The sequence below is a fragment of the Podarcis raffonei genome, chromosome 1 (genome assembly GCF_027172205.1).
Source record: "Podarcis raffonei isolate rPodRaf1 chromosome 1, rPodRaf1.pri, whole genome shotgun sequence".
NCBI lineage: Eukaryota > Metazoa > Chordata > Lepidosauria > Squamata > Lacertidae > Podarcis > Podarcis raffonei.
In genome coordinates, this window is record NC_070602.1 from 77,747,879 (window position 1) to 77,775,841 (window position 27,963).

Genomic DNA, 27,963 nt, shown 5'->3' on the forward strand with positions numbered 1-27,963 from the left:
TTAAAGACTTTAAAAAAGTTTATTTGTACAATACATGTTAGCAGAAAGCACAAGTCAAATAAGGATGGTAAAAGATATGTTTCTAGAAGCTCTCAAAGTAACATACACTTATTGTAAAGTTCACGTATATATTTTAATGTCTTTTCTGCACAAGAAACATCCACTTATCTGATGGGGAAAGCAGCAGGGTTTTAAACAAGGAGCCGTGTGCCCCCACAAGGCACCAGCATGCCACAATTGGTCAAATGTTCCTCGCTTGCTCCCCATCTCATTTGCCCCTCTCTTCCTCCCTCAAGCCAGAGAGGGGCAGGTAGAGGAATCCAAGGCACTCATCCCAGTGCTGCCTGCGCAGGGAACATCCTGTACAACAATGCAATACTGCAGGACTGTTGCTGGGCAGTGAATGCACATCCTTGGTCAGAGATGTGGAATGAGCTAACCAGACAGCAATTCGTGCGTTCCAGTTGGAGATGCAGCTGTTGTACCTTGTTCTACCGAGATATCAGAATGTGAAAGCTACCTTAGTCTGCATGGAAAGAAAAGCCAGAATGCACCCTTTCGTTGGTTTTTAGCCATTATGTTTTAGTGTTAGTTCACCAGTAGTTTTCTGGAGATGAATGGCTTGACCTATCCCATAAGAACAGCCTCTGTTCAAATGGGTTTTTAGCCAAAATTCACAGTATATCAACTTCCCCTAAACAGAATTGTGGTTTTCCCATTGATGCTAGAAATGTAGAATGCATTAAGATAATTTGATAAAAATATCTTACTTAAAATAGGTACCCACAGTTAACACTGTTTACTCTTGAAGTATGGGATGGTTCACATTAAAACTCAAGGTTTCCCTCATAATACCTTCTAGATTAAAAAGCTTGATATTGCACTGTTATATTATACTTCAGCTGTCAATTCTCGTTCCAAGGACTTATGAAACTGTAAAAAAAAAAGTAAACTTAGCCATTTTGTGCAGTCTTCAGCATTGCATCCGAGTAGTTGGAATTTGCAAAACCTTCATTACAACTACAGTAGCCTAAGCACAGTGGAATTTCTGCCCAGCTGCCTTCCTTATACAGTACAGAAACAGATTGTCCAGTCTTCAACCTTCACACTTTCAGCTTCCTCTTTTGGTCGAAGTAGGCATCAAATCTTGAGAGTGCATAGTCCTAAGTGATGTAAAAGTATTATCGTTGAGCCATTTTGTATTCTGTCCTAATGCCAGAGCAATTAAAGAATGCCAAACTATCACATTTCGCATGAAATGCCAGAAACCTGCCTTGAATGCAGCTGTCACATATGTTAAATCTTTACTGATACAATATGGATGCAAAGGATAACTACATTTACATTTCCACTCAAAGTCTTCTCACTGAATATTACAGGCATATTTTTCAAAATAAGTCAAAGAGCAATAATAAGATGGGAGAAATCAAACTGATGAGATAACTGAAGCAAGGCATCTGTAATGTCAATGGACAGCTCTTTGGGGTGTTAAGAACAGCATCCATAAAGGCAGGGATGGTGAGCCTCTGGGTCCGGTGAATATTTTTATCTGGGCAGGTAGACCTTCCCTCCCCTCCTCCTCCAGATTGTCTCTGGAGAGATGCCTGTCTCCCTTGCCAGCTCAGAAATGCAGCAAATTCAGGAGACTAACATTTTTCTCTCTCCACTCTGGCTTTAAAACTAGAGCAGGCGCCCCAAACCTGCAATTTACAGTGGGGGGAAACTACCACTAGAACAAATGGGAGCTCTCTCCCCCAAGACAAATTACAGGGGGGAAGTATTATCTATCCAACCATCCTGAATCCATTTATGTTTACGTGCATGCATACCTGTGCCCTCCCCACTTTTGCCTCCGGCCCCCGACACATTACGCCTGAGGGAATGTGGCTCTTTTGTGAAGTTCTTGCCCCTTCATTAAGGTCGTGTATACACTACCTACTCCACTATTGCACCAACAAAGATCAGTCCTGGCTGGCTGGCAGTTAGACTGAATGATGTACAAATATAGGCTTGGTAGGGGATAATTATCAGGTAGAGTAATCTAGATTACATGGACATAATAATCACACTGCTGAGCATTAAGAATTTAAAGTTTGAAGACCTACCATGTACCCAAACTCAATAGATGATATCTTTGCCTGTATAATGGACCACAGACCCCAGAAGAAATGAGATGCAAGGGCAAACCTGTCAATACACAATGTATTTTTTTTAGACGTTCCAGTATATAATGTAAAATTCACCCTTGCCTCTTTTAACCAAAGTGAAGTAGTCTAGGATTTGTTACATCAACAGCATGCTCATTTCAACCATACAGAATACATAAGAAAGGATGTGTTCTCACTCTGCCTCCGGAGTGATTTGTTTATTGTAGAAAACTTATGCTCTACCCTTCCAGAACATATGCACTACTCAAGGCAGCTTCTAACAGCTAAAACCACAGTCATAAAAATAAAGTAAAAGCATGAAAAACAGAAATCACGTTCATAGAATCGTAGAATGGTAGAGTTGGAAGGGATCCTAAGGGTCATCTATTCCAACCCCCTGCAATGCAGGAATCTGCCATGCAGGTTCAGCAGAAAAACGTTCTAAAAGTGAGGGTCCGTCCCCTCAAACTCTCATGCCCAGCAAGACAAATGCTTACCAGGACAGGGAACTTTTAACCAGTCATTGAAAAAGCAGGATGTCCAAACAGATCTCATGGGGAAAGGTACTCTAAAATCTGGGTGCACTCACTGAGAAAGCCCTCACGCCAACCAATGTTACCCTCAGCCTCTCCACAGAAGGGCCTCTTAGGGCACAGGAAGGCTGGAATGAGTGAAAATGGCCCCTAAGGTATCCTAGAACCGTCATTTAGGGCTTTCAAGATCAACAACAATACTTTGAATTGCTGTTTAGAACTAAAAATGTCCCTGAGTGAATGCTTTTTGTGATTTTAACCATTGGATGCCCCCGCTGCTTCAGTTCTAGGAAATCGGAGGAGCTGTTCTCAAAGCAGGCAGCAAATGAGCTCAGTCAGGACAAATGATTATGGATAATATTCCATATGGGTCCCCACTTGTCCTACTTTAAGGAGATATAGCTTCTAGATGTTCAATGCTGAAAATTAACCATTTCAGAGCACAGGCTAGATTAAACACTGCTAAGATTTCTTAAGACAGCATGTACAATTTACATTTTCACCAAAAGCAAGATTCAGCAACAGGATCACATACTGTAAATCCAGAATGAAGACAGAAGTTACCTGTTTACTTCAACCAACATTTCTTCTTCTATTTTGGACTTATCTTCGTTGCTCAGATTTTCAAACCCACTTTGAGATGCAACTAGGTAATTGGAGATGAAGTGGAGCTGAAAAGCACAGAAAGCAATCAGAACAGTGGCTCAGTCATTTGGGCAAATAGGTATTTTCAGCTATTAAATCACTGACACAGTTCCAAAGAAGTTTTTATACCTGCAGTCACATTTGTTTTTAGCTAAGTATTGGTCCTAGTAGAGTTTTGTATTCCAGTTTTGCTTTTAACAAATTTCCATGAGGCCAAACAAGTTGCTCAGTCTTTAAGATTGTGGGATGCTCGTCCCAGAGAGGCTCACCTGGTGCCTTTGTTACATTATTTTAAGGCGCCAGGCAAAAACACACCTTTTCTCCCAGGCCTTTGGCTAAATAAACAATCTATGGCTTTTATGCTGGAGTGGTTATTGTTTTCGTTTCTTACTACGGTATGTATTTTTGTGTTATACTGTAAACCAACCTGTGATCCTTGAAGGGTGGTGTGGAAATTTAATTACCATATTTTTTTGTGTATAACCCAACCCCATGTATAAGACAACCCCTATTTTTGGGATCCCAAAAGTAAGAAATTTATCACTATTTTTTTCCAGAAAAAAGGTCATCATATATGGAAAAATATGGTAATAATAATAATCTAAATGTGATTTAGTGTTATAGTGGCAAAACAATTGCTAACTGGCCATGTATAAAATGGGACATGAGTACTGAAGTTAACAAAAGATATCCTGAAGGATTGTAATAAACATTGCCTCCATCTCTGGCTGCTCTTCAAGCAAACACTGAAATTCAGAAACTTTATTCCAGAGGACTTGAGATTTTGGGACTACTCTGGGGCAACATGAACAGCTGCTACTGAGGTCATGTTACAAAATGTTACAATGTCAAAAAATTGAGTATGACAAGTTGTAAAGTTGAAGCTGAAGATACAGCAAATTATGTTTGTCTGTCAGTGAAATGGACTTTGGCTACATAATAAGACTTCACCCTTGCATGCCCCTCAAAACCTGCTTGGGGTTGGGTGGCGCTGTAGAGCAGACTTTGAGGGACCTGCAAGGAGCAGGAGTGGAAGGGGAGGTCCAGATGTATGATTAGAAATCTGCTTGTGCAACATTGGCTTCAACACTGGCTACAATCACCCACAGACTAAGCTCTGAAATGAAATCCCTTTCACATCCAGATAGTTAGAAATGGAATTGGAAGCCAGAAGACCTCAAAATTCAAGGTAATTGTTTTACTGCTCACCTGTTGCTTCCTTGAGGGATACTTCAGGAAGTTTGCTTTAAAGAATGGGTATTTTTCATACACATAGTCATACATCCATTCACAGAAATGATTTCCAATGTCAAACCCTCTAGAGTGAAGAATATTCAAAACATAAGGAATTTTTTAAGCTTTGCAAAAAAACCCTAAAATACATTCTATTGCTTGTTCCCAAATTAACATTTCATGGCTACTTATTACTGGTCCACAAACATAGAAATCCATGTCATATATATTAATAACAAGTTTCAATCCAATATCTGAGATCAGGTTGCTCCTAGAAGCTTATTTTTTGCAAATATGATTACACAGAAATGTGGGTAGATGTTAAAGAATCCCACCTTCCAACCACAGGCAAAAGTGAAAACTTTGGAATGAGGCTTAGGCATGTCTCTGCTGTGCAGGAGGTAAAGACCAGACATTCACTAAGAATTCACTGTATAGGGAATTCACAGTAATATGGTATACTTTTTTTTTTAGGAGCAGGATTCAAGTAGCATCATTATTACCACCAATTTGATTGTTCCCAATGTGTTTGGGGAAGGGAGATCACAGTACAATGGCAGAAAAATTATCACTACCATCTCATACACACCTAATTTTGAGAAGCTTGCAGATGCCATTTAGCATCAAATATCACATTAGTCAAGGCCAGTATTGTTCAACTCTTACGCCAGGGACGTTCACCTGGCACCATCATTATATATCTTTAGGCTCCAGGCAAAAACTTGCCTCCATAACGAGGTCTTTGGTCATTAACTATCTGTGACCTTTTAGAAGTGAGGAGGATGCTTTTAATATATTACTTTTCCCTCTTGGTTTAATGTATCTCTCTTGAGGATTTAAGTGGCTTTGGGTTACCTTATGCAAGATAAAGCAACAAACAAATTTAACCAACAAACAATTGCTGTAACTGAAAATACAAACAAGTGAACTGGGGATGTTATACATGTAAAGCATGAGCTTTACCATAAACATTATCAGTGGATGTTATTTCCATTTGTAACAACACCAGTAAGTTAGCCAGGTACCGTCGAGACTGCATGTTAGAAGAAAACAAAATGCTGCAGCTACATTTTACTAACTGAAAGTGAGTACATATAGGCAATTTTTAATGCTACTGTCTAGCATAAACACAATCAAAATATATCTAGCAAAAACTTTCAAAATCCTTCCAGTATTTAGCAAAGTAGTCTGATTTTCAAGCATTAGATGCAAACACAAAGTTATTTTAATAAACTTGGGAAACACTGGAAATCTCAATAAAACAATAAAAGGCTAAGTACAGAAATACAGTTGAGGAAAACTAAGCTGGAAAACTAAGATGGAAATTTCATTTTTGAAAAAATACAAAGGTCCAACATTTACCTATAATTGTAGCTGCTGTACTCAAAGTCAATAAGCATCAATTTTTGCTTCTCAGAATCCTCTCTACCTTCAAGAAGCAAAATATTTCCTGGGAGAAGAGAGATATAAAGTAATAAGCACTGGGAAAGACTGAAATAACCTATCCCTACTTCTATTCAACTTAGGTTCCATTTCTTGTGATGGGATATTGGCAACTTGCTGTAGAACAGCACTGTCCATGCCGTATTATTTTATCACAGTATACAATATAAGCAGGAGCTACTGTACAAAGTTGATTTGCTTTAATACAGCCCAGATTATTCTTCACTGTAACCTGCAACAAATGAAGATACAACATGGTTTGCATCACTACTTAGCCTGTCTCGCTCCAGCCTTAAGACCTTTCCCCAGTAAAAACCAGTTCTAGATTCTAAACAGAATATTCCTTCAATTATGATATGGTATTTATCTCAAACTAATGACTTTAATTTGTAACAGACCAACATTCGAGCAAAGTTATTACATTTTAAAAATAATGCAACAGTGTTATGGTACCTTCTTGGCAGTCATTATGGCAAAACACAACTGGAGATGAAGTAGCTTCAAGCAAGGACCTGGAAGAGAGAGAGAAAAAGAGCTAAACTGAATAGTAGTTCTAATGTCAACTGTTCCCTCACGTAAGCAGTAAAAGACAAGCAAGCAAAGTGTGTTGAAAGTGTACGGCAAATAAGAATACTTTTCAGCTCTCTGCTGCCTACCTCCACTGAAGAACCTCAGGAGCAGACATTACAACGCTTCTCAATCAAAACTCCTCAAGTTGTGTGTCCACTAAAGCTGCTTTTTCTTGTACCTACTCCTACTCCAAGTAAAAGGCAAAGCACTGCAAATAAGTGCATTTAGGCACTTGCTGGTTTTCCTTTTCCCCACTCTAGGAACAGTGATGGTCTGTCTGGAGGGCTTAAGAGATTCTAATGTATCAAATTATTTTTCTCCCTTTAGTATGCTTATTGTGGATGGTGGGGCAGAGGAACCACGTAGTGCCTCCAGAATTATTATTTTTAACAAGTCTACATTCTGCCATAGAGACCTACTAGAGATTCCTTTACTGCCTGTGTGTGGACAGCGAAGCTGACATCATAATTCATGGTAAGAGTCTCTTGTTAAAATATTTCCAAGGAAGAAGCAGCTTTCATTTCTAAAGCATCTAATCATTTATTTCACTCACTGGAGAACTAGGTTAAAGACTTCTGCTATACCACAGTATGAAACCCAAATTACCTTGACTATCTCTATGGATCCAAGTTGCAATGGACAACACTCTGCAGAAGTGACCTAACTTGCTGAAACATTGTGCACAGACCCAATGAACGCTAGACCATTTGACTATATTGGAATTTCATTGTGTGGTGCACTAAAAAGGAAACTTCCAACCTAAGCAATCAAAACACTGTTGTCTGAGTCGGCTACAATACATCTATACTTAGATGTTTAGGAATATCCACTGACAATAATAAAATGCAAGTCAAGGAAGAGTTTACTTGTTTCTTTAGTTAACGTTATGTTTGACTGAAAATGTCTGCAGTCACTTGAGAGTTGTTAAGCAAATGAAAATTGTCAAGAGTTAGAACGTTACCGTAGATTTTTCATTTCTTGAGGCAGGTTGTAACTGAGGATCTTGTTCAGTTTTCTAACACGTGACTCTCTGGTAAACTTGATTCTCATCACTTGGTTTAAATACCTGCACAAAGATTTTGTTGAACAGTTAGTATTTCTACAGTTCCCCCTCCTCTCCCTATAACCATCACAAAGTAATTGTATAATAAAAATAAAACAAAAACTTTATAAGGGACTTTCTGGCAACCGCAAATTAGCGCAAGGAAAGATACCTTCCACACCATAAAAAAGAAGGCAAGCTTCTTTGAGCTGAAAGAAGTGGCATTAAACTTCATTAGACACCTTTAGGCACCAGGCAAAAACGTTCCTTTTTAACCAGGCCTTTGGCTGATCAACATCTAATGCCCTTTTTAACGTGTGGGGTTATATATATACATATACAGTGTTTTTATGTTGTGATTTTATGTTGTAGCCACTCTAAGATCTGCGGGTATATAGCAGTATACAAATTTAATAATGTAATATAACAATTTTTATTTTTATTTTATTATTAAATAACTAATATCTTAGTTATCTAACATGATAGACAATAAAATTACAATTGCTTACTTCTCCATGGTTCCAAAGAGCCACTTTGGTTCTTTATTAAATGGCATTTTCATACCATGAAATCTAGCCATTTTCTCAGCTATTTCTGCTGATATATCAGGCAAGCCCAGTTCATCCGTATCCAACTTCCTGCTCTGAAACATATAGCATGGATATTAATTAGGAGGAAAACAAGCATTGGAAATTTCAATATCAACTTTATTGTTGAAACAACCAACCTATAATGATGAAAAACAAATATAAGGAACCTAGGAAGTGAGTGGGGTGCACTTTGGTTTCCCACTGCTATAGTTTACCACAGGTTCCTCTACTACTGAGTAGGGTACAGTACACTCTGCTCCATTTAATTAAGAGCTATAAGGAATTAAATCCAAAAACTGAGACAGCAGCTTCCATTCTCCTTATGCCAAATCAAACTACAGAAAGCTACACACTAGCAGATATCCCACATTTATCTTTGCTAGCACACAAGGAAGGACACAGTCCTATTCAGTTACAACTACCACATACTAATAGTTGGCACTCACAGGAATGAATTCCTCCAGCCGGCCTTGTGGAAAGATTCCATAGAGCTTTGGTCCAAGAGCTCTCTCTGCAAGAATGGCAAACATAACACTCTCCAGAACCACAGCTTCTGCACCCTAAAGAAAACAAAGTAACTGAAACAGGTACTTATATAATATATATAATATGAAGGGAGATACAGTTGAGGAGATTAACAAAAAGAGATTTACAACTATCAGTTAGATTCAGATATAGAATCGGATACAGAATATTGCAGTATTCAAACTACAGTATTGCAAAACATGCAATAAAAACTGTGTAAGACTTAGATTATGCTATCACAGTATTAGAATTTATTACTGGCTACCTGTTGACCAACTGGGTGGGTTGTAATACTAGCTTCCAGTCTAAGAATGAGAACAAGTGGCTTAAAAAATAATAAATGAGTACCATTTGAGTTTACAAACAAAAGTTCCCTGTTATGAGAGTTAATACGCCTCTTTAAGTTTGTCTAAGCATTCACCAATCTAGTGTCTTCCAGATGTTTGGACTACTACTTTCACCAGCCATAAGACCATAGCACAAATCCAGCTGGAAAAGGAACAAACCAGGAGCACACTTTTAAGATACCCCATTATTCATTTGCAGCTGCATCTTTTACTGCCCTACACCTGATGTTGCATATGATGCCAGGTGGGCAAGAATGGGGAGGAAACAACCTTGCAAGCTAAATAAGGACCTTTGGCAAGGTAATGTGGCCCATAGGCCAGAGGCTGCTCACAACTGCTCAAGAGGAAGTCCCCCCCCCCAATTTTTAATAGGACCTGAATAGCACCAGCTGATTAAGAATCTTATTCTGTTCAGTCAGGCCATGTACACTGAATACTTTCCTGATTAACCAAAACTATCCAAATCTGTATCTGTATTAATTCCTTAAACTGTAATTTATCACTAACAGAAAACAGCTGTTTTCATCCTTCACAATATATAGTCAATGAAGACTTGGAATTCTAAATATTTAACTGTTTGTGTTGTGTACTGAATTTTTGCACTGAATATAAAAATAAAATACAACAATTTAAGCTATGAGGTTGGTTAAAAATTAACCTTGATTTTGCTATTACCTTTGCAGTTCTAAAACTAGTGATTACATTAGATTTGGCATACCATATTAATTCCAATCCAATGTATGGTAGCCAGTTTTATACAAAGTAGACCTACAGCACACATTCCACTACACTAAATACCAATATATACTGTTCTACTGACCGTCTTTTAAGCAGAATGCTGATGTGATTCATTGAGTGATTCTAGAAATGATGTTTGTAGTCTGCATAAGTTTGCTAGTTCAAAGAGGCATACTAGAAAGTACTGCCATATACTTTGGATCCAAGATCTAATTGTTTAGTTCAGATGTACTTCAGTAAAAATACACTAGTTTCAATTCGGTTTTGTCTTTATCTTATGAATGATTCATTGCACCTTTGGAAATAAAGGCTTTTATAATTACCAATGATTTACTCAAAGAACTCTTGAAAGCAATTTGAGAATAAGCTTTAGGCAATGAATGGTGTTAATTTTTAACTTCAAAGTTATTGGACTAATTCAAATGGAGACTTTCAAGGTTAATCCTTCAGTGTTTTAGTTAGGCATTTACGAAACTGTAGACTCAGGATTCAGAGATAGGATCCATGTTTAAGTAGTTATTTTAAGATGCATTCTTATTCCTCAAAGGTCTCCCCCCTATGAGTAATTTGCTTATGGGGGACATTTTGGTAGGCTGCAGTACTTTCTCTGCAGCAGGTCTGTGCTGGATCAGGCAGCAAGTTGCAACCTTTTTTCTTAAACCGATTTGCTTATGAAGAACTGCTGTACCTTGCAGTGTGAATTATGGTACTACATAATTATATACAAACACAGCTGCAGGGTTACACAATGTGACAGGACAGAAGAATAGCCTAGAAATAGCCTAGGTCATCTCAGAAGTTTTGCATGCTTTACTGTTAACAACCCTTAAAGCGAATAAATTGTATGAACCCTTAGGATGAAATGTTACACTTCAAATCTGTTTACAAACTGTAATATCAGTCATGCGTGTCATGTATTTGCTACTGAAACCTATTTTATGCAGGGGAACCATGCAGACCCCTCTAGACTAGAATTACAGAACGTAAGAACCCAAAGACAGGTGGGGAAAGCACTGTTTTTGAAACACTGGAGCAAATAAACAGGACCTAGACATGAGCAAATTGATTTTTGTTTTTTAAAAACAGCTCTAAGAGTATAAAAAAGCAAATACATATTGCACTTTATAGCAGCAGCCTGATATGGTAACAAAAAAAAGATAATACTTACTTGTAAATCATTTTCTTTCTGAGCCTGTCCAGATCCTCCTTTATTACAGGACCTCTATGAATGAGAAAAGTCAACATTTACAATGAGATGTTGAAAATCAACATAAGCAATAAGTTGCAGCCATCACAATTAGGAGGGTTCGGAAAGTCTTACTACTATTTACTTGATATTCATCTGACCGAGTATTAGGCTGAGAAATGCAACTTCACACGAGACATCACTCTAGATACTTAAAAAAAGGATGTGCCATTGAAACCTAATATATCAGCTTGCCTATAGAGACAAAACATACAAGACCACTAGCACGAGATGTGGTCTTCTGTATGACTACAGCAGCTGGGAGCCCAAAATTCCTAGTACTGTACACAGAAGCATCCAAATATGGAAGGACCAAGTGAAGCTTTACTATAAACTCAGTTTTGCAACAAAGATGCAAGCTAGCAAGCCAGTAGAACAGTGGAAACAAGTTAAAGGAAATATAGCAATATTCACAAACTATTTAAACCTAATACTTTATCTAGTTTTAACACATAAAGGAGGCACTCACTTATCCCAGTTACAACTTGTTGACAGATCTCTTTTCTACTGTAAAGTAACAACAATATTTAAGGCATTTTAGATATAATCTTACGTCATTTCTCAAAGCAATATAAGCAAGCAAAGCAATTTTCAGTTCCAGACCTAGTGAACTGAAGCATGCTTGTTCTGACCTATCGCAAAGGGTTTTCTAAGGTCCCAAGTTGTGCTTTAGCTTCTGGACTCAATGGCACATGCTTTTACTATAATTGCAGAAATAAAATCTTTGTAGTTCATTAAGAACTTCAAAGCTATAAGGCCTATTCCACTTTGCAGTTCCTTTAAGCAGTACTGTAGTTTACTATGGCTACTAATGATGCAAATCGGCAACGCTACTTTAGAGGCTCCTAAAGGAAGCCTTCAGTTAAAATTATTAAAATTAAATGAGGACAATGGAACTGAGGATACTTTTTCTGCTCGAATATTCCTTAACCAAGAACCAAATGGACAAATAACCAATACCAATTGTTTAAAGGCCTATGAATTTCTCACAGCTGCCTTGCTCCAACTTGAAATAAATGGCTTTCCATAAATAATAATTATTTCCATTAGAATGCTATAATTAAGAAGAATAAGTATATGCTACAGTAAAACTACATCCCTTTCAATGAACACACATATCTTGAATATTCACAAGGGCAAGTTTACAACTGCATATTAAAATAGCAATGTTATACAAATAATGTTTCAGTGCCCCCATTTTCTCCTTGACTACTTCTTGAATAGCAGTCAAAGCTGCTTATCACCCAGAAGTAGTTACTGCTTGATGCTCCCCTGTGATGGTATAATCTATCAGAAGCAAATTGGATTAGAGAGGTTTTTCCCAGGATCATAGAAAGCACCCACCTAACGTACTTGGATTACACACTGAAAAGACTGGTCGGTATTTTTTCATTAGTACTCTTCAAACACTTCGCTAAAAAACTCAGTTGTCCAAATTGGTTTGTTAGCTTGAAGTGAAAGAAAATGTTATGGATATGATATCCAAATATCATCATTAAAGAATTCTATACTACACTTGACTGTATCAACCAAAAAAAGAGTGGGCCTGGAAAGCATTAAAGCTAAAGTATATTCAGGTATTTGCTTCATGAACTTTGAAGCAAAAACCACCAGACTAATTTGCCCACATTCCAGATACCTGCTTAGATAGTGACCCAGTACATTCTTAAAACAGGACTCTTATTGTGTGGACAATGGCCAATTTCCAAGGAGATAACAGGAAACCTATTGTACAGCTTCTACCAAAAACTAAGCTAACAGGATTGTGTTGCAGGAAAAAGCTGCTGTAGCTGTTTGATATCCTGCAGAGGCTTGAGATGAGCAGGCATCTAATACATCATCTTTGTGTAATCATGCTGTCAGACTCCTTCCTGCTTGTTGGCAAGACCTGCTTAATAGAATAAGCTAGTTGGTCTCTTAAACATGAAGAGATGCTACCACCTCTGTCTCTCAAGGCCATAGTATTCTGATGAAGTAAGAGACTAGAGAATAATGTAGTCATTTTCCAATTTAATACTATAAAATGCACAAACCGCTATTGTGCAGATCTTCCATATAAAATTGAAGTGATGGGGATACCATTTTCACTGTTGTGGCCCAAACTTTCTTTTGTAGTACAATTTGATTTTTTAAAAATGAAAATAGGGTGCAAGGCTAATTTAACAGCAAAATTTAACTAGTAATACTGATTATCATACATTACTGCACTTTAGGCTAAACATTATGTTTTGATTTTCACAGTTTCTATTTATATATAACAGATGAGAGGCGAGAATGTAATTCCATGATAATATGAATCTAGTTGAGGAGACAGGACATCCAAAATATGAAGCTGGTCATATTTGTACTGGGTTGTCATGTAATAACAATAAGTTCTGAAGTTTAGCACTAGAAAAGCTACCAGTATAAACTGAAATGCAGCCTGGAAAACTAAGGTTCAGTTTTACTATGTCAATACCCAAATACAGACTTTAGTAATAAAATGACAGAGTGGCAATTCCTCTGCCATCATAAAAGCTAGCAAGAGTTTGGCATTATTTATCATCCTGACCAGTTCTGCAGGCCATGCACCTAACCTTTACAAGATGAAATTACTTATCTCTGGTAGTTTTGTACCCAATTGTATTCCAGGCTTAAAATATAAGTACAAAAGTTGCAACGTTGAGACTACAGAGGGAGGTTTCTCAAGACTGAGAAACATCAAAACAGGTGGTGTCAACTATTTTTAATAAAATATGCTAAAGCAGAAAGAATAAGAGATGTTATTACAACAGTCCTACTAACACCAAGAACATCCCTAATCCTTTTTACTTCTGATCAAGTTACCATTCTTTAAAAGGAGCAAAAGGAAGGTGGGGTGTTTAATGCACTATTTTGGTAGTCAGTTCTCAACAGTTTGGACATTATAAAAATGTGAATAAGGCAAGCATTTTCATGATAACTTCACACTCTGAGTCATAAAGAAATGAAACCCGTAGAGAATGCTCCAACTTCAGAGATCTCATACTATACCGTGAATCGTGTCTGTCACCTGGAAACCAGAGTGCTCTAGGCACGATCGCATGGACAAGCCTGCAGCAGAGAACACATGCACATACAACTAAAATGGTACATCACCCCCAGAAGACCCTTAACGCCACCCAACAAAACAAGTGTCCCCTTAACAGGAGTGCAGCTATCAAATTATCTGCCACTAAGAGGCATTTGTGGTTACTGCTTGCTACAAGACATTAAGAGCAAGAATCACATCAGTAAAGGAGTTTTACAATTGCAGAATTCTATATATTTGTTTAGTTACAAGCAGAAAAAGTAAGTATACAATACCACAGAATTGCAGTCAGTACTCACAACCTTCTTCTCAAAATGACTGTGAATGATAGACTATAGGAAGATTAAGTAGTCTTAAATGCTTCCTTTATTATGAAATATTGTGATTTTACAGTTAGTAATAGCAAAACCAAGTTTTATACCTGGCCATCAAAAATAGGGCATGGGCCCTTATCGCCAGCTCTTCCTTTAATTGGGATATATGGGTATTAAGTACTACTTTGAAACAATGAACAATTCTGCAAAGTAGTTTGTGTCAGTGTACAGAAGCAAGAACTTGTATTTGAACTCCAAATTCAAATTGCTTTGTTGGACCAACATTAGTTTCTTTGTTACAAGGAAATCATTTCTAAAAATGAATCCTTTTAAAGCTAAGCACTGGTGTCAACAACTACTCTAGTTTTCATATGTGTGTGTGTGTGTGTGTGTGTGTGTGTGTGTGTGTAACAGGATTGAACTGCTGCTATTAAGACATCCTTTCAGATTTTTGGAGGGGAATCCTAGATATAGCATGTGCATTTGGCCTTCAAACACACCAATGTTTAATTACAATAGCAATTCCACAAAAGCACAAATATTCAGCTTGTTTAAAAAGTAGCTCACCTATGTGATTGGAGACTATAGTAATCTCAACCAGGCTTTCACGTTTTACACAGATCAACCCAACTAAGCTCACTTCCTGCCTTCATATCATGCATGCATAAAATGTGGCTTAAAATAACAGCTATAACTAAGGGAGGCCCCATGCAATTTTTGCATGGTAAATTTAGCCAACCTGAAACAATTTTTATTGAACAGTATGTACTGACATTTGTGTCTTCCAGAATTTATGTGACAAGCAAACTGGAGTCATTGTTAGCTTGTAAATAATAGTGTTTGTTTTTAAAGAAGGCTTTAGTTGAAATTTACTGGACTGGTTTTCTATGGTAAATTTTTCAACGAATGGTGGGGCGGGGCAAAACTTTGAACCTCAGATTACATGTGTATTTGATAATGATACTATTATTTTCTGCATGCAGGCATAAACAAAGAAGAATTAAGTTATAATCAAAATGTCATCTGTTTCAACTAGTGATGGGGAACACATGGCCCTCCAGATGTCGTTAGACTACAACTCTTATCACTCCGATGATTGCTAATGCTGGCTGGAATTGTTGGTAGCTATATTTCTGTCTTAAGCCATACAGATGGATATTGAGGGTAAGTAATAGTGCAAGAAAATTATACGTATGTGCATCAGTACCGTATTTTTCGCTCTTTAAGACGCACCAGACCACAAGACGCACCTAGTTTTTGGAGGAGGAAAACAAGAAAAAAATATTCTGAATCTCAGAAGCCAGAAGAGCAAGAGGGATTGCTGCACAGTGAAAGCAGCAATCCCTCTTGCTGTTCTGGTTTCTAGGATAGCTGCGCAGCCTGCATTCGCTCCATAAGACGCACACACATTTCCCCTTACTTTTTAGGAGGGAAAAGGTGAGTCTTATAGAGCAAAAAATACGGTATTTAAAACCAGCATCCCTGGAACTTTTAAAAATATCAGCATCACTGAAATTCTTTTTCTTCTAATTTATTCCTGTTTGGTACAAGGAAGTTCCTTAAGATCTCAGATGAAGATCTAAAACTATAACACAATCAGTTTGCTTATGCATTGAAGATTGATCTGGAAAAGACAAATGCTTATACTGAAACCCTCAATATAATCTGAAAGTTTTACCTTGGGACTGTCTCTGCTTACTTAACCCTTAGTGAACTGCACCAACAAGAGCAGTCATTTCACTGCCACTATGGAAATAAAGGAAGTTAGAAATCTCAAAAGATCTTAAATACCAAGACAAAAAAGGTTAGGATATTAACACTCAAATAATTGGCCAAACTAGATCTTGGAGGAAAAGTCTGAGCTCCAGTGCTATTTTCTTCATATAAGGACACAGAAGGTTTTGTTTAAAAAGTGGGTATTGAGGGAAAGCAGTATGTGCCCATGTTCTGGTTTAGGATTCTCCAAACTTGGATATTCATAGGAAAATTTCTTCAGAGTACTATGATTACAACAGATATGATGGAAATTACTACTGAGATCCTGAAAACGCTGCCTTATTTTTTTCAGATGAAAACATTAGCAAATCACTGATGCCCTAATTTCTACAAACTACTTTGTACAGGCAGCCCGTACAAATAAAGGTTACTTATAATATGCAATCAGCTCATACATTGAAGATTTTATAAAGCCAGGGGTGTGGCTTAAATAATTTGTTAAAATAAAACATTCAGTGTAACTATCGCTAGACTGTTAGTTTAATTGATAGTTCTAGTGCCAATGGTTCAAGCCACTGTTTCTTTGCAATACATTGCTAAGATGGACCAGAGAAAGACATTGCAGTAGTAACTTGCTTACATATTTCCAAGTATTTTGCTTACATAAAATCCAAGTATTTTGTATACTGCAATACACAATCCGAGCTTCATACTTACAAGCACCAACTGATGCCCCAGTAATCTCATTGTTCTCAGTTATATGAAGGCATGCAGAACACTTCAATTCAATATATGGAAATAGCATGTATATCAGTTTTATAACATGGAGTACAAGCAAGTGGAGATACTTTGGGGGCTAACCATATGTTTACAATGAGGAAGCTCCATAGGAGTGGGAACTCTACCCCACTGCTATAATCATTTGGATATGTGAATGCATTTTCTTTATCGCTTTATCCATAATGCATCAGCTGTTCAGTGTTACAGCAGAACTCATTTTGCCACCCTTGGAGAGTGCAAGGAGAAAAATCTTCCTTTTACTAGTCATAGATTACCTGTATTTTGCCAATGAGTTCAACACTCTCTAGCAAGATTACTACATCATTAACTGCTTTAATGCACAGTTGTTGATAAATCTAGATTCAAAATAGCTGGTCAGAAAGCAATTCAGGATACGTTAAATCTAAATTGCTTGGTCGTTTTCTAAATGATAATGTGTTGTGTATAAAACACAGAAGTGACAACAATCTTGTACGTGTGTTCATTTCACAAATGGAAATTCAGGAGTATGTCAATGTCTACATGGACATATTGTTTTAATACAGACCTACCAAGATCTATACCTAGGACCTAAGGCCATTTCCTGCTCAATGGAAAACTTACTCAGAGGCACATTACAACTCTTGTCAGACATGCCACAGTGAATCGTATGTCTAAAAGAAATAAACAGACTTGCATTTTTGTGTGTAAATTCTGTGGCTAAACACAACCATTCCATAAAAATATGAGGCATGATTCACTCCACTGCTGGTGCAGTACCTGTGTGTGAAGGATTCCCACAGAATCAACAGAGAAGTCCAAGAGGTGCTCCTAGATCCACTTATGTCACATGGCTCAGGTAGCTTCTGCGACACAAAGTGTTTTTTATCTACTTAAGACTATTATGGCAGCTGCAGTCTCATTCTAGACAGGAATAGCATGACCATACCCTGGTAACCTCTAGGATTAGCTTGGAAAACTAATATAGCTTGGAAAACTCCAACCCACCAACATCCTGTGACGTCAGGTGTACAGCAGATACAGCCACAGCTGCGAAACAACAATCAGGAGTGTTATAGTGCACTATTAACTGCTCCTCTTCAAGCAAGGCCTTCATTCAGCACCTTTTAAATTTGGTGCAAAATAAAAGCTCAGTGGGATTGATTCCACTTGGGAGCTCCTAACTGCACTCAACTCCTGCCCCAAGTTGGACTTGTTTTTGTTGCCAAACAGAAGACCTATTTTCATTAGGGAAAGCTGAGCAAGCCTCCCATTTTTGCAATGGAAGCATTAATGTTCCTTTGCAGTCCAGCCAGGGCTAGAAAGGAAGAATCAGAAACACACGTTGATTAGACTCCCAATTATTCCCACTGACAAGCGGGCTAGATCTAATTTGCCATCCCTGAGCTATTGTAATGAACTGTATGTGTGCCTCCCTTTGAAGATTGCTTGGAATCTGCAACTGGCTCAAAATATTCCTATTAACTGGGATCTATCCTCACAGGTAATTAAAGAATACTGGTTTCTAGTCCATTTCCAAGTACAATTCAAAGTGCTGATGCTTACCTTTAAAGGCTTACATAGCTTGAGACTTGGGTACCAGAAGTAAGGCCCACCTCCATGTCAGCGTGTCCATTATTGGAGGTCATCTCTGGAGGTACTTCTCCAGGCACCCTTATCATCAGAAACAAGTGGATGGCAACTAAAGAAACTGCCTACTTGGTGTTGCATGTAAAATTCCCTTTCCAGGGAAGCTTGTCTGATGCACACAATGTTATTTTTTTCAGCACCAAGCACAGACACGTATTCTCCCATGTTTTAAGTTCAATTGCTTTTAGTTGCAGCTATGCATATCACAATTCTGGGTTTTGTATTTTTATCCTGTCATTTATATATTGTGAATCATGCCGGAAATGAGGCTGAAGCATAACGTAAAACCCTGACATAAATAAACAGGAGCACTATTGGAGCTATGGGAATCCTTTGTCCATAGGTACGGCACCAGTGAATTGATCATGGCCTCAATTTTCAATTTCCATCTGCATGCATCCAGAGCAATGCACTTGGAAGCAACAAAATGAGAAAAGGGAAAATGAAGTGCTTCTACCAAATGCCGTTAGATTACTGACAGTAAAAGCTTGGTACATGTTTCCTGGAAGGAATTTTGGGGAAAGACTTGAAGCTGCTATATGCTTGTAGTTAATGATTCAACGAAATTCTAGATAGTTATCAGATTTACCATGAATGTTGTTTCTCAGTTTAAGTCTGCAAAGCACAAAGAGGGTAATAAGTGACAATTTTTCTGAATAGTAAAACTCCAGGAAACGTCCGCATGCATAGTGACAAGACAGTGCAAAACTAACTAAAAAAAACTATACATCCGAGATCTGCATAGAAAGCAATTTCTAGGCAATAAGAAATGAACAAATCTAAACTGAAGAGCTCTCAAATCACAGAGTATGCATGTGCAATAAAATCTAATTTTAATATTTTCAAGCCTATTCTAATGCAAGATGTTTAAACATCAGCCCACTCCCCCACACCAAATACTCACCATTTGTAGAATGGCACCATATAAGCGAAGAAGAACTGTGCGTGGTTCATCTGCAACAGTCTCCATGGTATCAGGTAATGAGCACTGGAACAACATGTTGCTGAGGCCTCCCCTAAGAAGGAAAGAATTATGAGTTACACATATGAACACTTGCACTTCTCACATGACTGAAGTTCAGATTCCAATACCCTGAGTTAGACAACTGGCCATGAAAGAGCTATTCTACACAGCCTAACTTTCTTTTTTCAGCACTGACTATATTATGTCTACATTTACATTTCACATTTCCTCCATGCAACAACCCTCTGAGGTAGAGTTACTTCATGGCAGAGTACGGATTTAAACCCTGGTCTTCCAGGTTCTACTCCTAACGCTAACTTTATTAAAACATAGCTTGAATTTCATTCCCAAATCTGTATTTAAATATAAGTTAGAAGAATTAGGAAGAAATTTATGTTTATTAGTTCTTTGCATTTATGTCTCCGAAGTCACTGTTTAAGGTAGAACAGCTAATAAATAATTTTGGACAATGGGAAGGACCATAATATGTGACTAGAGGCAAAGCATGTTTGTTAGATTATTTATAACAATGAGCACAAGTACTTAACATACAGGATCAGTTTGATCCAGTTCTCTACAATGATAAAATGCTACCGTATATAAGAGTCCTGAGCTTATAAAGCGTATTCTCATATATCCTGCACTTCTAAGACATTCACTCAGGGCACTCTACATTGAGTTATCCGATTTTATCACAACACCACCATGAGGTATACAATACTGAGGTATAGTGAATGGGCTGACCACAATTAGTCATTCTCAGTCAAGTTAAGCAGTCTGCATTTTTTCCTATAATGACGATTGATATTCACATCAGCTTTGAGGGAACATCTATTTTATCTGCTTCCTTAAAACAGTTATTGGGTTGGGCATGGCTCCTACCTTAGTGACTGGTTTTGGAAAGATGAGAAGGGGTGCAATGCACTAGTGATGCATTGCCTCTCTCCTCACCCACCCACCCCACCCCATTCTGAAATGAGTTTTTGGACTGGTGAAGTCATCTGGGTGTTGGGCCCTGTTCAGTCCAGGATGTATTCTACTCTGAGAACAGGTGGAGGTGAAGAAAAGCTGGGATGGCTACCTCTTGGAACAAAGTGGCATAACACATTCTTCCTTGCAGTGCAAATGTGGTGCACAGCAGCATTTGAGATCCTAGCAACAAGGTGCTGAAGGAGAAGTTGCAAGCAGCTTGACTGTGGTGCAGAGGATACAAGAGAAACTACCTCCCACCTCATTAAAAGCCTCTAGTGTGCTCTTAAAATTTCACAGATCATCATCTAGGAGAGCAATAAAACATATCCTTATTGAGAACTAATGCTATGTTTTAAGTTCAAAAAGCTAGCCTAATCCATCCAGTTATTGTAAAACCAAAGACATTTACAGCAGGAGTATGAAAAGTGAAAACTGCTGTGCTATGGTGGAACTTCATGGACATTTCTGAAAGCTCAGAAGATAGAATATAGTTATAGATGGCTGGGGTGCGTATATGACCAATGAGTGCTGTAATGGAGTTAATTTGGTACTTTAAGATATTCTGCCATTGGTTCAGCTTAACCCCTTAGTCTTTATTCCTAACTGACAATCTACGTAAGGGCAATACCAAGGGCAAAGTCACAAAATGGCTGCTACCAGAGGTGTTGCCTAATACAAAATGACTACCATCTCCAAAAGAGCAGAAAAAGGAGACACACAGGAACAAAACTTGTTCCAATTAGGAAAAATCCATTCAAATTTTTTTGGTAAACAAAAAATGTTTGAAAAACTTCCTTTTCCACAAAATTTTAAGTCTTGGTTGTTATGCTGCGTGTTGCTATACATTAGAGCTAGAAAATAAAATATAACTGAATTCAGGAATAATTTTCAATTGCTACAGTCAGCCATACAGAGGCATAGTTAGAAATACAAACGCATATTATCTTTATTGAATTAAAAAAGGAAAAAAGGGAAAAAAACATAGAAAATGAATTAAATAAATCACCAGAGTTGTAGTTGAGCAATACTGGCCCAAACTAGTGTAACGTTTGAGGCTGAATATCACCTACAAGCTTCTCAAAATTTTTAAATTTTGTACGATGAGAAGATAATGCTCTCCACTTCCCAAGCAATTTGAGAACAATCCCAGGCAGAGGAAAAGGTGATGAAGATAATGTTTCTTCTTACATGGGTCCACTCCCCCCCCCCACAACAGCAACAGCAACTTGGGAACAACCAGGGGAAATGTTATAATTATTATGGGTTGTAATAAACTTTTACTCAGAGTAGACCAATTGAAATTAATGGCCATGACTAATTTAGGTCATTACCTCAACTCACATCTTTTTTTAAAGTCTCTGAAGGAGCTGCCTGCTCCATGTAGCTGATAGGCAGCAAAACAAAATAAGCAGAGCAGCAAATGGGTGGACTCAAGGACTAGAAAATAAGACAGAAGCAGGAAAGGTGCACCCAAGTGTAGGGGGAAATAGTAATTATTTAGGACCCCAGGGACTCCTACTGCCTTGTGTCCAGACAGCTCACTGATTGGATAAAAAATGACAGGGAGTAGGCGGACTCATTTCACAGAAATTGCTTAGAATGATAGCTGCACACTTTGCTTCATTACTTTCTTTCTAGGAGGGCTAGAGACTTACTTTTTTAAAAGAAAGCTTCGAAACTGGGGCCCTTGCCATGGACACTATTGTGGGTGCCTCCAACATGCACCGATTCTATAATGTGTTCATTTCATGTACATATAAGCCCACCTTTCTCCCAAATTGGGTGGCACCATATAAATAAAATATTATTCTTAAGTGATGCCTCTTGAAGCTTATGCTTTACGACGTTAATTTCAACTGTCAAAGTGCAATTGTCATGACAAACTACATAGGGTGAAGCAATTCAAGGCACAACTCCTTTGATACACAGTTATAAAGGAATGTTCCATTAGGGTATCTGCTCTGTGTAAGAGGAAGGGTTGCAGCTCAGTGCCTGCTTTGCAATTTCCAGGAAGGGAAAAGAACCTGCTTTAAAGCCCCTAGACTAGAGCATCACTGCCAGACAGTGCTGACAATATGGAATTAGATGGGCCAATGGTCCAATTTGATATAAAAGCAGCTTCCTGTGATGCCCCCTGCTTAGCATTCATTCTTTCTAAATTTAAGAGAGATTACTAAACAGAAGAATGCAGATAGTTTTGCACATAGCTTTGACACCACCCGCTTCTTATTTAAGAGGCAGGCAGGACCATCCCTCATCTGAGGGGCACATTAGTGATGTGCTCCTCTACACAATGTATAGCTAACAAGGCTCCTCTCACACACAACTTCAGCAATGCTGCCTGTGTGTTGAACAGGGCTGCCCTGTGGGAACTGTGGCAGGCAGAACTTTCTCTTTCCTGAAGAAGAAAGAGAAAGAACTCTAGCTTGCAATCCCAAACAGACCAGCTGATGATGATGTAGCCTTGCTTCTAAGCAAGTCTAAAAGGGTGGAATTTCCTGGCTGAAGTTCTCAAGTACTAGAAGAAACTTAAACCAATTCATATTGATGCAATTTGCTACTCATTTATTTCATAAATGGACTGGGCTGCCAACACATCTATTTGTTGGGGGAGGGGGAACCTTCAGCAAGAATGTGCCTATGCAAAGCATCTGCTGCCTTATTCGTTTTAATAAAGCACCAGTTGAACACCAAGGAACCTTACAGTTTCTTGTGCTGCTGAAGTAGTAGCAGCAATAAATCTGAAAGCAAGCCCTGTTGTGCACTTCCATCCAGGAGGAAAAGCATACCATCATAACTGGTTTATGAAGCTAAATGAAGAAATATGTATGAAGCTAAATGAACAAACATTTGAGATAGGCAGCATTTGCTAGTTTGGATTATTTTTCCTAGATGCAGAATAGTCCAATTTAATAATTAAACCACAAAAAGCTACTCTCGATCTGTGTCCAGAGCATCAAATTGCACAAAGATACCACAACGGAAAGGAGTACAGTACCAGAAACTACTCTCTGCCAAGTTAGCCCATCTTTCTACTACACTATGACTACCTTTGGAGTTATTCCCCGCTCCTAATCTTTTACAAGAAACCCAATACTGAAGTGCAGCTGGGGCACTTTTTTTTTCAATTGCAAAGAAAAGCCCTTGATTTGCTATCACTAAGAACCTTAAGACTACATGGAGAATACTCAAGCTATATACCAGAAAAAGATGACAAAGAAGCAGAAAATAAAAACTTTCAACCAGCACTTTAAGGATGAACTGAATGCTATATTGAAAAACCTGACATATCTTTCTGAGAGAAAAGCAGCTTGAGCAGGGGAAGGTTCGGACTAGAAAACAGGTGTGTTCTCAACAGTTTTCTGTGTTTACCCTAACAAACCTATAGTACCAGAAAAACAGGTAGGCAAAATTAAGCACCTCCCTCCACAACACACTTCTTTATTCTTCAGGTACAAGTGAACGTTTACAGTAGCAGAAAAACAATGCTTTAGCACCTTTTAAACAAAACCTTATAGAAGAAACCTAAATTTGTGTTTCGTCATGCCCACATTTTAAACATTTGGAGGATGTGAAGGGTCTTCAGTGCGGCACTTGCACCTGTGTATGCACCCACAGAAGCCTTCCCTGGCACACACAAGGTCCTCCCCCCGCAACTGCTAAAATTAGGGTTGAAAGAAGGACCTATTGTTAGATAGATCTAACAACTGCTTCTCTGGTTTTCAAATGTGCCTAAAGGCCCCATAAAGTTTACAACCCCCAAGACTTGGGTACTTCAGAACAGCCTTCAACAACCTGTTGCCCTCCCGATGTTTTCAACTACAACTCCCATCAGACCAAGCTAGAATTGGCAAAGGCTGCTCCAGAAGTGAGGCTCCACACAAAGATAAGCAGCAAGGAACTATTCCCAGGTGTGTGGGGTTTTTTTTGGGGGGGGGTGTTTTTTTTTGCAAGAGTAAAGTCTTTATTGCAGGGCATGTGAGAAAGAAGAGATACTGAAGGGGAAAAACCGTGTGGGTCTATTCTCAGTTGAAGCTTCAGCAGACTTGCTCAGAAACAAAAGCACTGCCGATGCTGAGGATCATGGCTCAACAGATAGGCAGCAGTCCTAGATTATTTTAAATACAGCTATATCAGTATCTAAAAGAATTGTATTCTTATGTATTTATACAGTATAGAACCCATAGAAAAGTAAAGATATCCTAGAAGCTGGTTTCTGGTTTTGATACCACAAGGGGACCAGTATGCACCCATCTTTTTCATCCATGTTTTGATAGAACAAGACCACTTCTCAAAGTTAACTAAAAATGGGTTATTTGGATAGTTTTAGTATATTTGAAGCAAATTTAATCACAATTCCTGATTGTTCCTAAAACATAATTCAGGCTGAAATCCTATACACATTTTCCTAGGAGGAAATCACATTAAATTCAATTGGACTTACTTCTGAGTAGGCATGTATTGGATTGTACACTAAAGTAATATGTATACAAAACAGGGATTCAGATGAGTTTTATAAATGGCAGCTCCAAGAATAGATACAATGCTGCTAAGATTATTAACGTTCAACAGCAGGAACTGCATGCTAAAAGTTGCAAACAGTTGTGTGTTTAAGAAAGTGTCTATTTTAAATAAACTATAGAGATATTAAAGCTACATTCCTAAGCATATTTAAAAGGAAATTTAAGTTCTAACTAAGTTCAGTAGTATTCCATATTTCTAAGTCAACATAGAGTATTTAGAATTGGGCTGTAATAATATTCAACACTATTATATTGTGACCTCTTGGGTTACATTATGACCTCTTTTACACACCAGTGTGATTCTGCCAAATGCCCTTAAAATATACAAGTAGTCCAGCTACTTGTGAACATTCTGGAACTATGGCTTTCAGAGTTCAGTTTAACTATTAAAATTCTAAACATGTTAAATGGGGAAATGCTATATGTATATGTATTCCCATGGATTTGTTCTAGTTTTTCAAAATTAATGTTACTTGTCCATGGATCTGGGATAAGGGACAGGACAAATATTTTAAACAAAGCATTTTAAATAAAAAAAATTACAAGGCAATAAATCCCTCACTGACATATCTGGTATGAGTATTAACTGTTGGGCATTCTTGGAAAATTAAAGTGATTAGAAAAGGTTTTTGTTTTACTTCTTTTCTTCAGACGCAATTATACAAAATCTAAAAAACTTTCCATTCCTGATTACTTACCCATACTATACCCAAGCCAGTTATCTACTCATTGCTGGCATTGAGAGTCAGAGCAAGGCACCTGATACTACAGTAACTTGTTGCCAAAAAATGACTCATACTGCTGAGCAGTCTCATTCAAAAAAAATAATCACAGGGTAGAATACACATTTCATTGTTCAGAAACCATATTACAAGTTAAGTTTGACTCACATTTTTAAAATATTGCCTTAAACTTTTCATCACCTCTGAAGCTTTTTTGAATGGTACATTCCCATTTAATGGCTACTAGACAATCAGTGAAGTCAACTTAGTAGTGTACTTAAAGAGTTTTTTAAAAATTGATTTTCCTTTCGGACTATGGACTAATGTAAGCAAACAAAAACCTCCAGAAATATCATCAGCTCAAATCGTAGAACACAAGCAATTCCTGTATAGAAATCAATTCAAAATAGTAAACTGAATAAATCAAACTTGTGAAGTGCAACACATTTTTGGCACAAACATACATATCTATTTAGCCACACATGTAGTGGAATTCATTTAATTTCCTAGATCAGGGTTTCACAAACTTGAGCTTCCAGATTTTTTTTGGACTACAATTCCCATCATCCCTGACCACTGCTCCTGCTAGCTAGGGGTGATGGGAGTTGTAGTTCAACAGCAGCTGGAGACCAAAGATTGGGAAACTCTGTCCTAGATGAAAGTAACTTCTGAGTTCAACAAAACAGCTCAAGTCTGTCTTAACAGAGACAACAACCTGTGGGATGGCTTGAAAGATGTATGCACACCCTACTCTTGCTTGTGGTCAAAAATCTGTCTCATACTATACTACAAAGAGATAAAAGATCTGCTCCCAAAAGTTAATGGACGTCCACACATTTGTGTCAAAGGTTCTGAAGAGTGGATAATGGCACAATTCACTAACTATGGTTCATAAATTATCCAGTAAACTGGGGGGAGAGGAAACAAACTATGTCTTAAAATGGGCTTGTTAACCAGAAGCTTTGCCAACTGTATATGGTTGTGATGTCTGAATTCACAGTTGGGGCCACTGCTCTATCTCCGTAGGAGTGCAAAAGAGAAACAAAAGCAGTCAAGCTAGACTACAATATTCCTATACATTTTTAAGCTCGAACCATTGTTAGGATTCTAAACCATGGTTAGTGCAAACAATGGCCTAGGAAGGTATCAGGAATGAGTCAATCATTCATTTAACTAATTTATCTATTGCGAGACCTTCAAATGTTCTCACACAGAAGGCAACACTATGTTTGCAATATACAGAAACATCTCTAGATACATATAGGCCACGGACAGGTCCTTGGCAGCAGTGAAGCTGCCATCTCCCCAAAACACAGGTCTCCTTCTGCCCTTCCATTACTCTTGGGAGGTCAGTGGCTTGCCCTTGGTAGAAAACGACAGTACCACCATATGGACTATGGTTTCCCTGTAACATTTCAGTGCGTATAGATCCGATATGAAGCCTTAAGGACTCCCCTCCATAACGTCGTTATCAGTAAGACTGTGGGAGACAAAAGGTGCCAGGTCAGACAAGAGCCAACAGCCCCACCCCTTCCCCTCATTTCAGGTTTGAAGTGGCCGCACCGTCATGGAAACCTGATGCCAGATGTGGTTGCTTCGTGGCGACGAGAACGCACTCTGTACACGCTCAGAGACACACAGCTCTTAATCTCATTCACCCTAGAAGGCTGATCCCTTGATGTTCCCACCCCACCCCTCCCCCGTATATGGCTGACCTGATGGGCGTGATGCGCAGCTGATCTTCCCGCAACCCCCGCCACGCCCCCCGCAGGAACTCCCTGCACCAAAAATACGCCTTGCGGCGGGTGCGGGGGTCGGGCTGCTCCTCCGCCGGCGGGGAGGGAGGGGTCGGCGGCGTCGGCGGCAAGGCGAGGGGCTGCTGCTTGGCTTCGGCCTCGGCGTGAGAGGAAGGCGGCAGCGGCGGCGACGAGGGAGACTGGGTGAGGGCGGGCAAGACCGGGCCCTGGGCGCACCCCAGCAGGAGCCCCAGCGGGGAAGGGTCGGCCTCGCCGCCGTTACAGAACTTGGTCTTCATGGCCGACGAGCGAGAGGAGAGCGAGCTCGGGAGGCAGAAGGAACAACGGCAGCGCCACACGCACACGCAGGAAAAGCCTCGCTGCGCACCTCCTGCCTTCGAGCCCCGCAGACGGTATGCGGCGCGCCGCGCTCGCGAGGGTTCTTATAGCCGCTCACACGCGGACCTCGTGCGCGCGTTCACCTCGCGCTCATCAGCCT

General features: G+C 38.8%; 1 protein-coding gene across 1 annotated transcript; it reads right to left on the reverse strand.

Annotated features, from left to right (window-relative positions):
- CHKA (choline kinase alpha) lies at positions 1-27,963 on the reverse strand. The gene is made up of 12 exons (XM_053395371.1): positions 27,444-27,963; positions 19,452-19,563; positions 10,982-11,035; positions 8,650-8,763; positions 8,123-8,256; positions 7,533-7,637; positions 6,455-6,513; positions 5,921-6,008; positions 4,535-4,643; positions 3,245-3,351; positions 2,106-2,187; positions 1-1,163 (listed from the first exon to the last, which is right to left on the reverse strand). Exons 1-12 carry the CDS (start codon positions 27,761-27,763, stop codon positions 1,104-1,106), a joined length of 1,344 nt encoding a protein of 447 aa, XP_053251346.1. The 5' UTR covers positions 27,764-27,963; the 3' UTR covers positions 1-1,103.

Bases quoted from the DNA above. Each gene is read 5' to 3' on its own strand.
- CHKA (XM_053395371.1), bottom strand. From the start codon at position 27,763: ATGAAGACCAAGTTCTGTAACGGCGGCGAGGCCGACCCTTCCCCGCTG. The intron at 8,257-8,649 runs GTGAGTGCCAAC...TATATGTTTCAG, and splicing joins GGCTGGAGGAATTCATTCCT to AGCAGGAAGTTGGATACGGA. The intron at 3,352-4,534 runs GTGAGCAGTAAA...TGTGCTTTTCAG, and splicing joins ATCCCTCAAGGAAGCAACAG to CTCCACTTCATCTCCAATTA.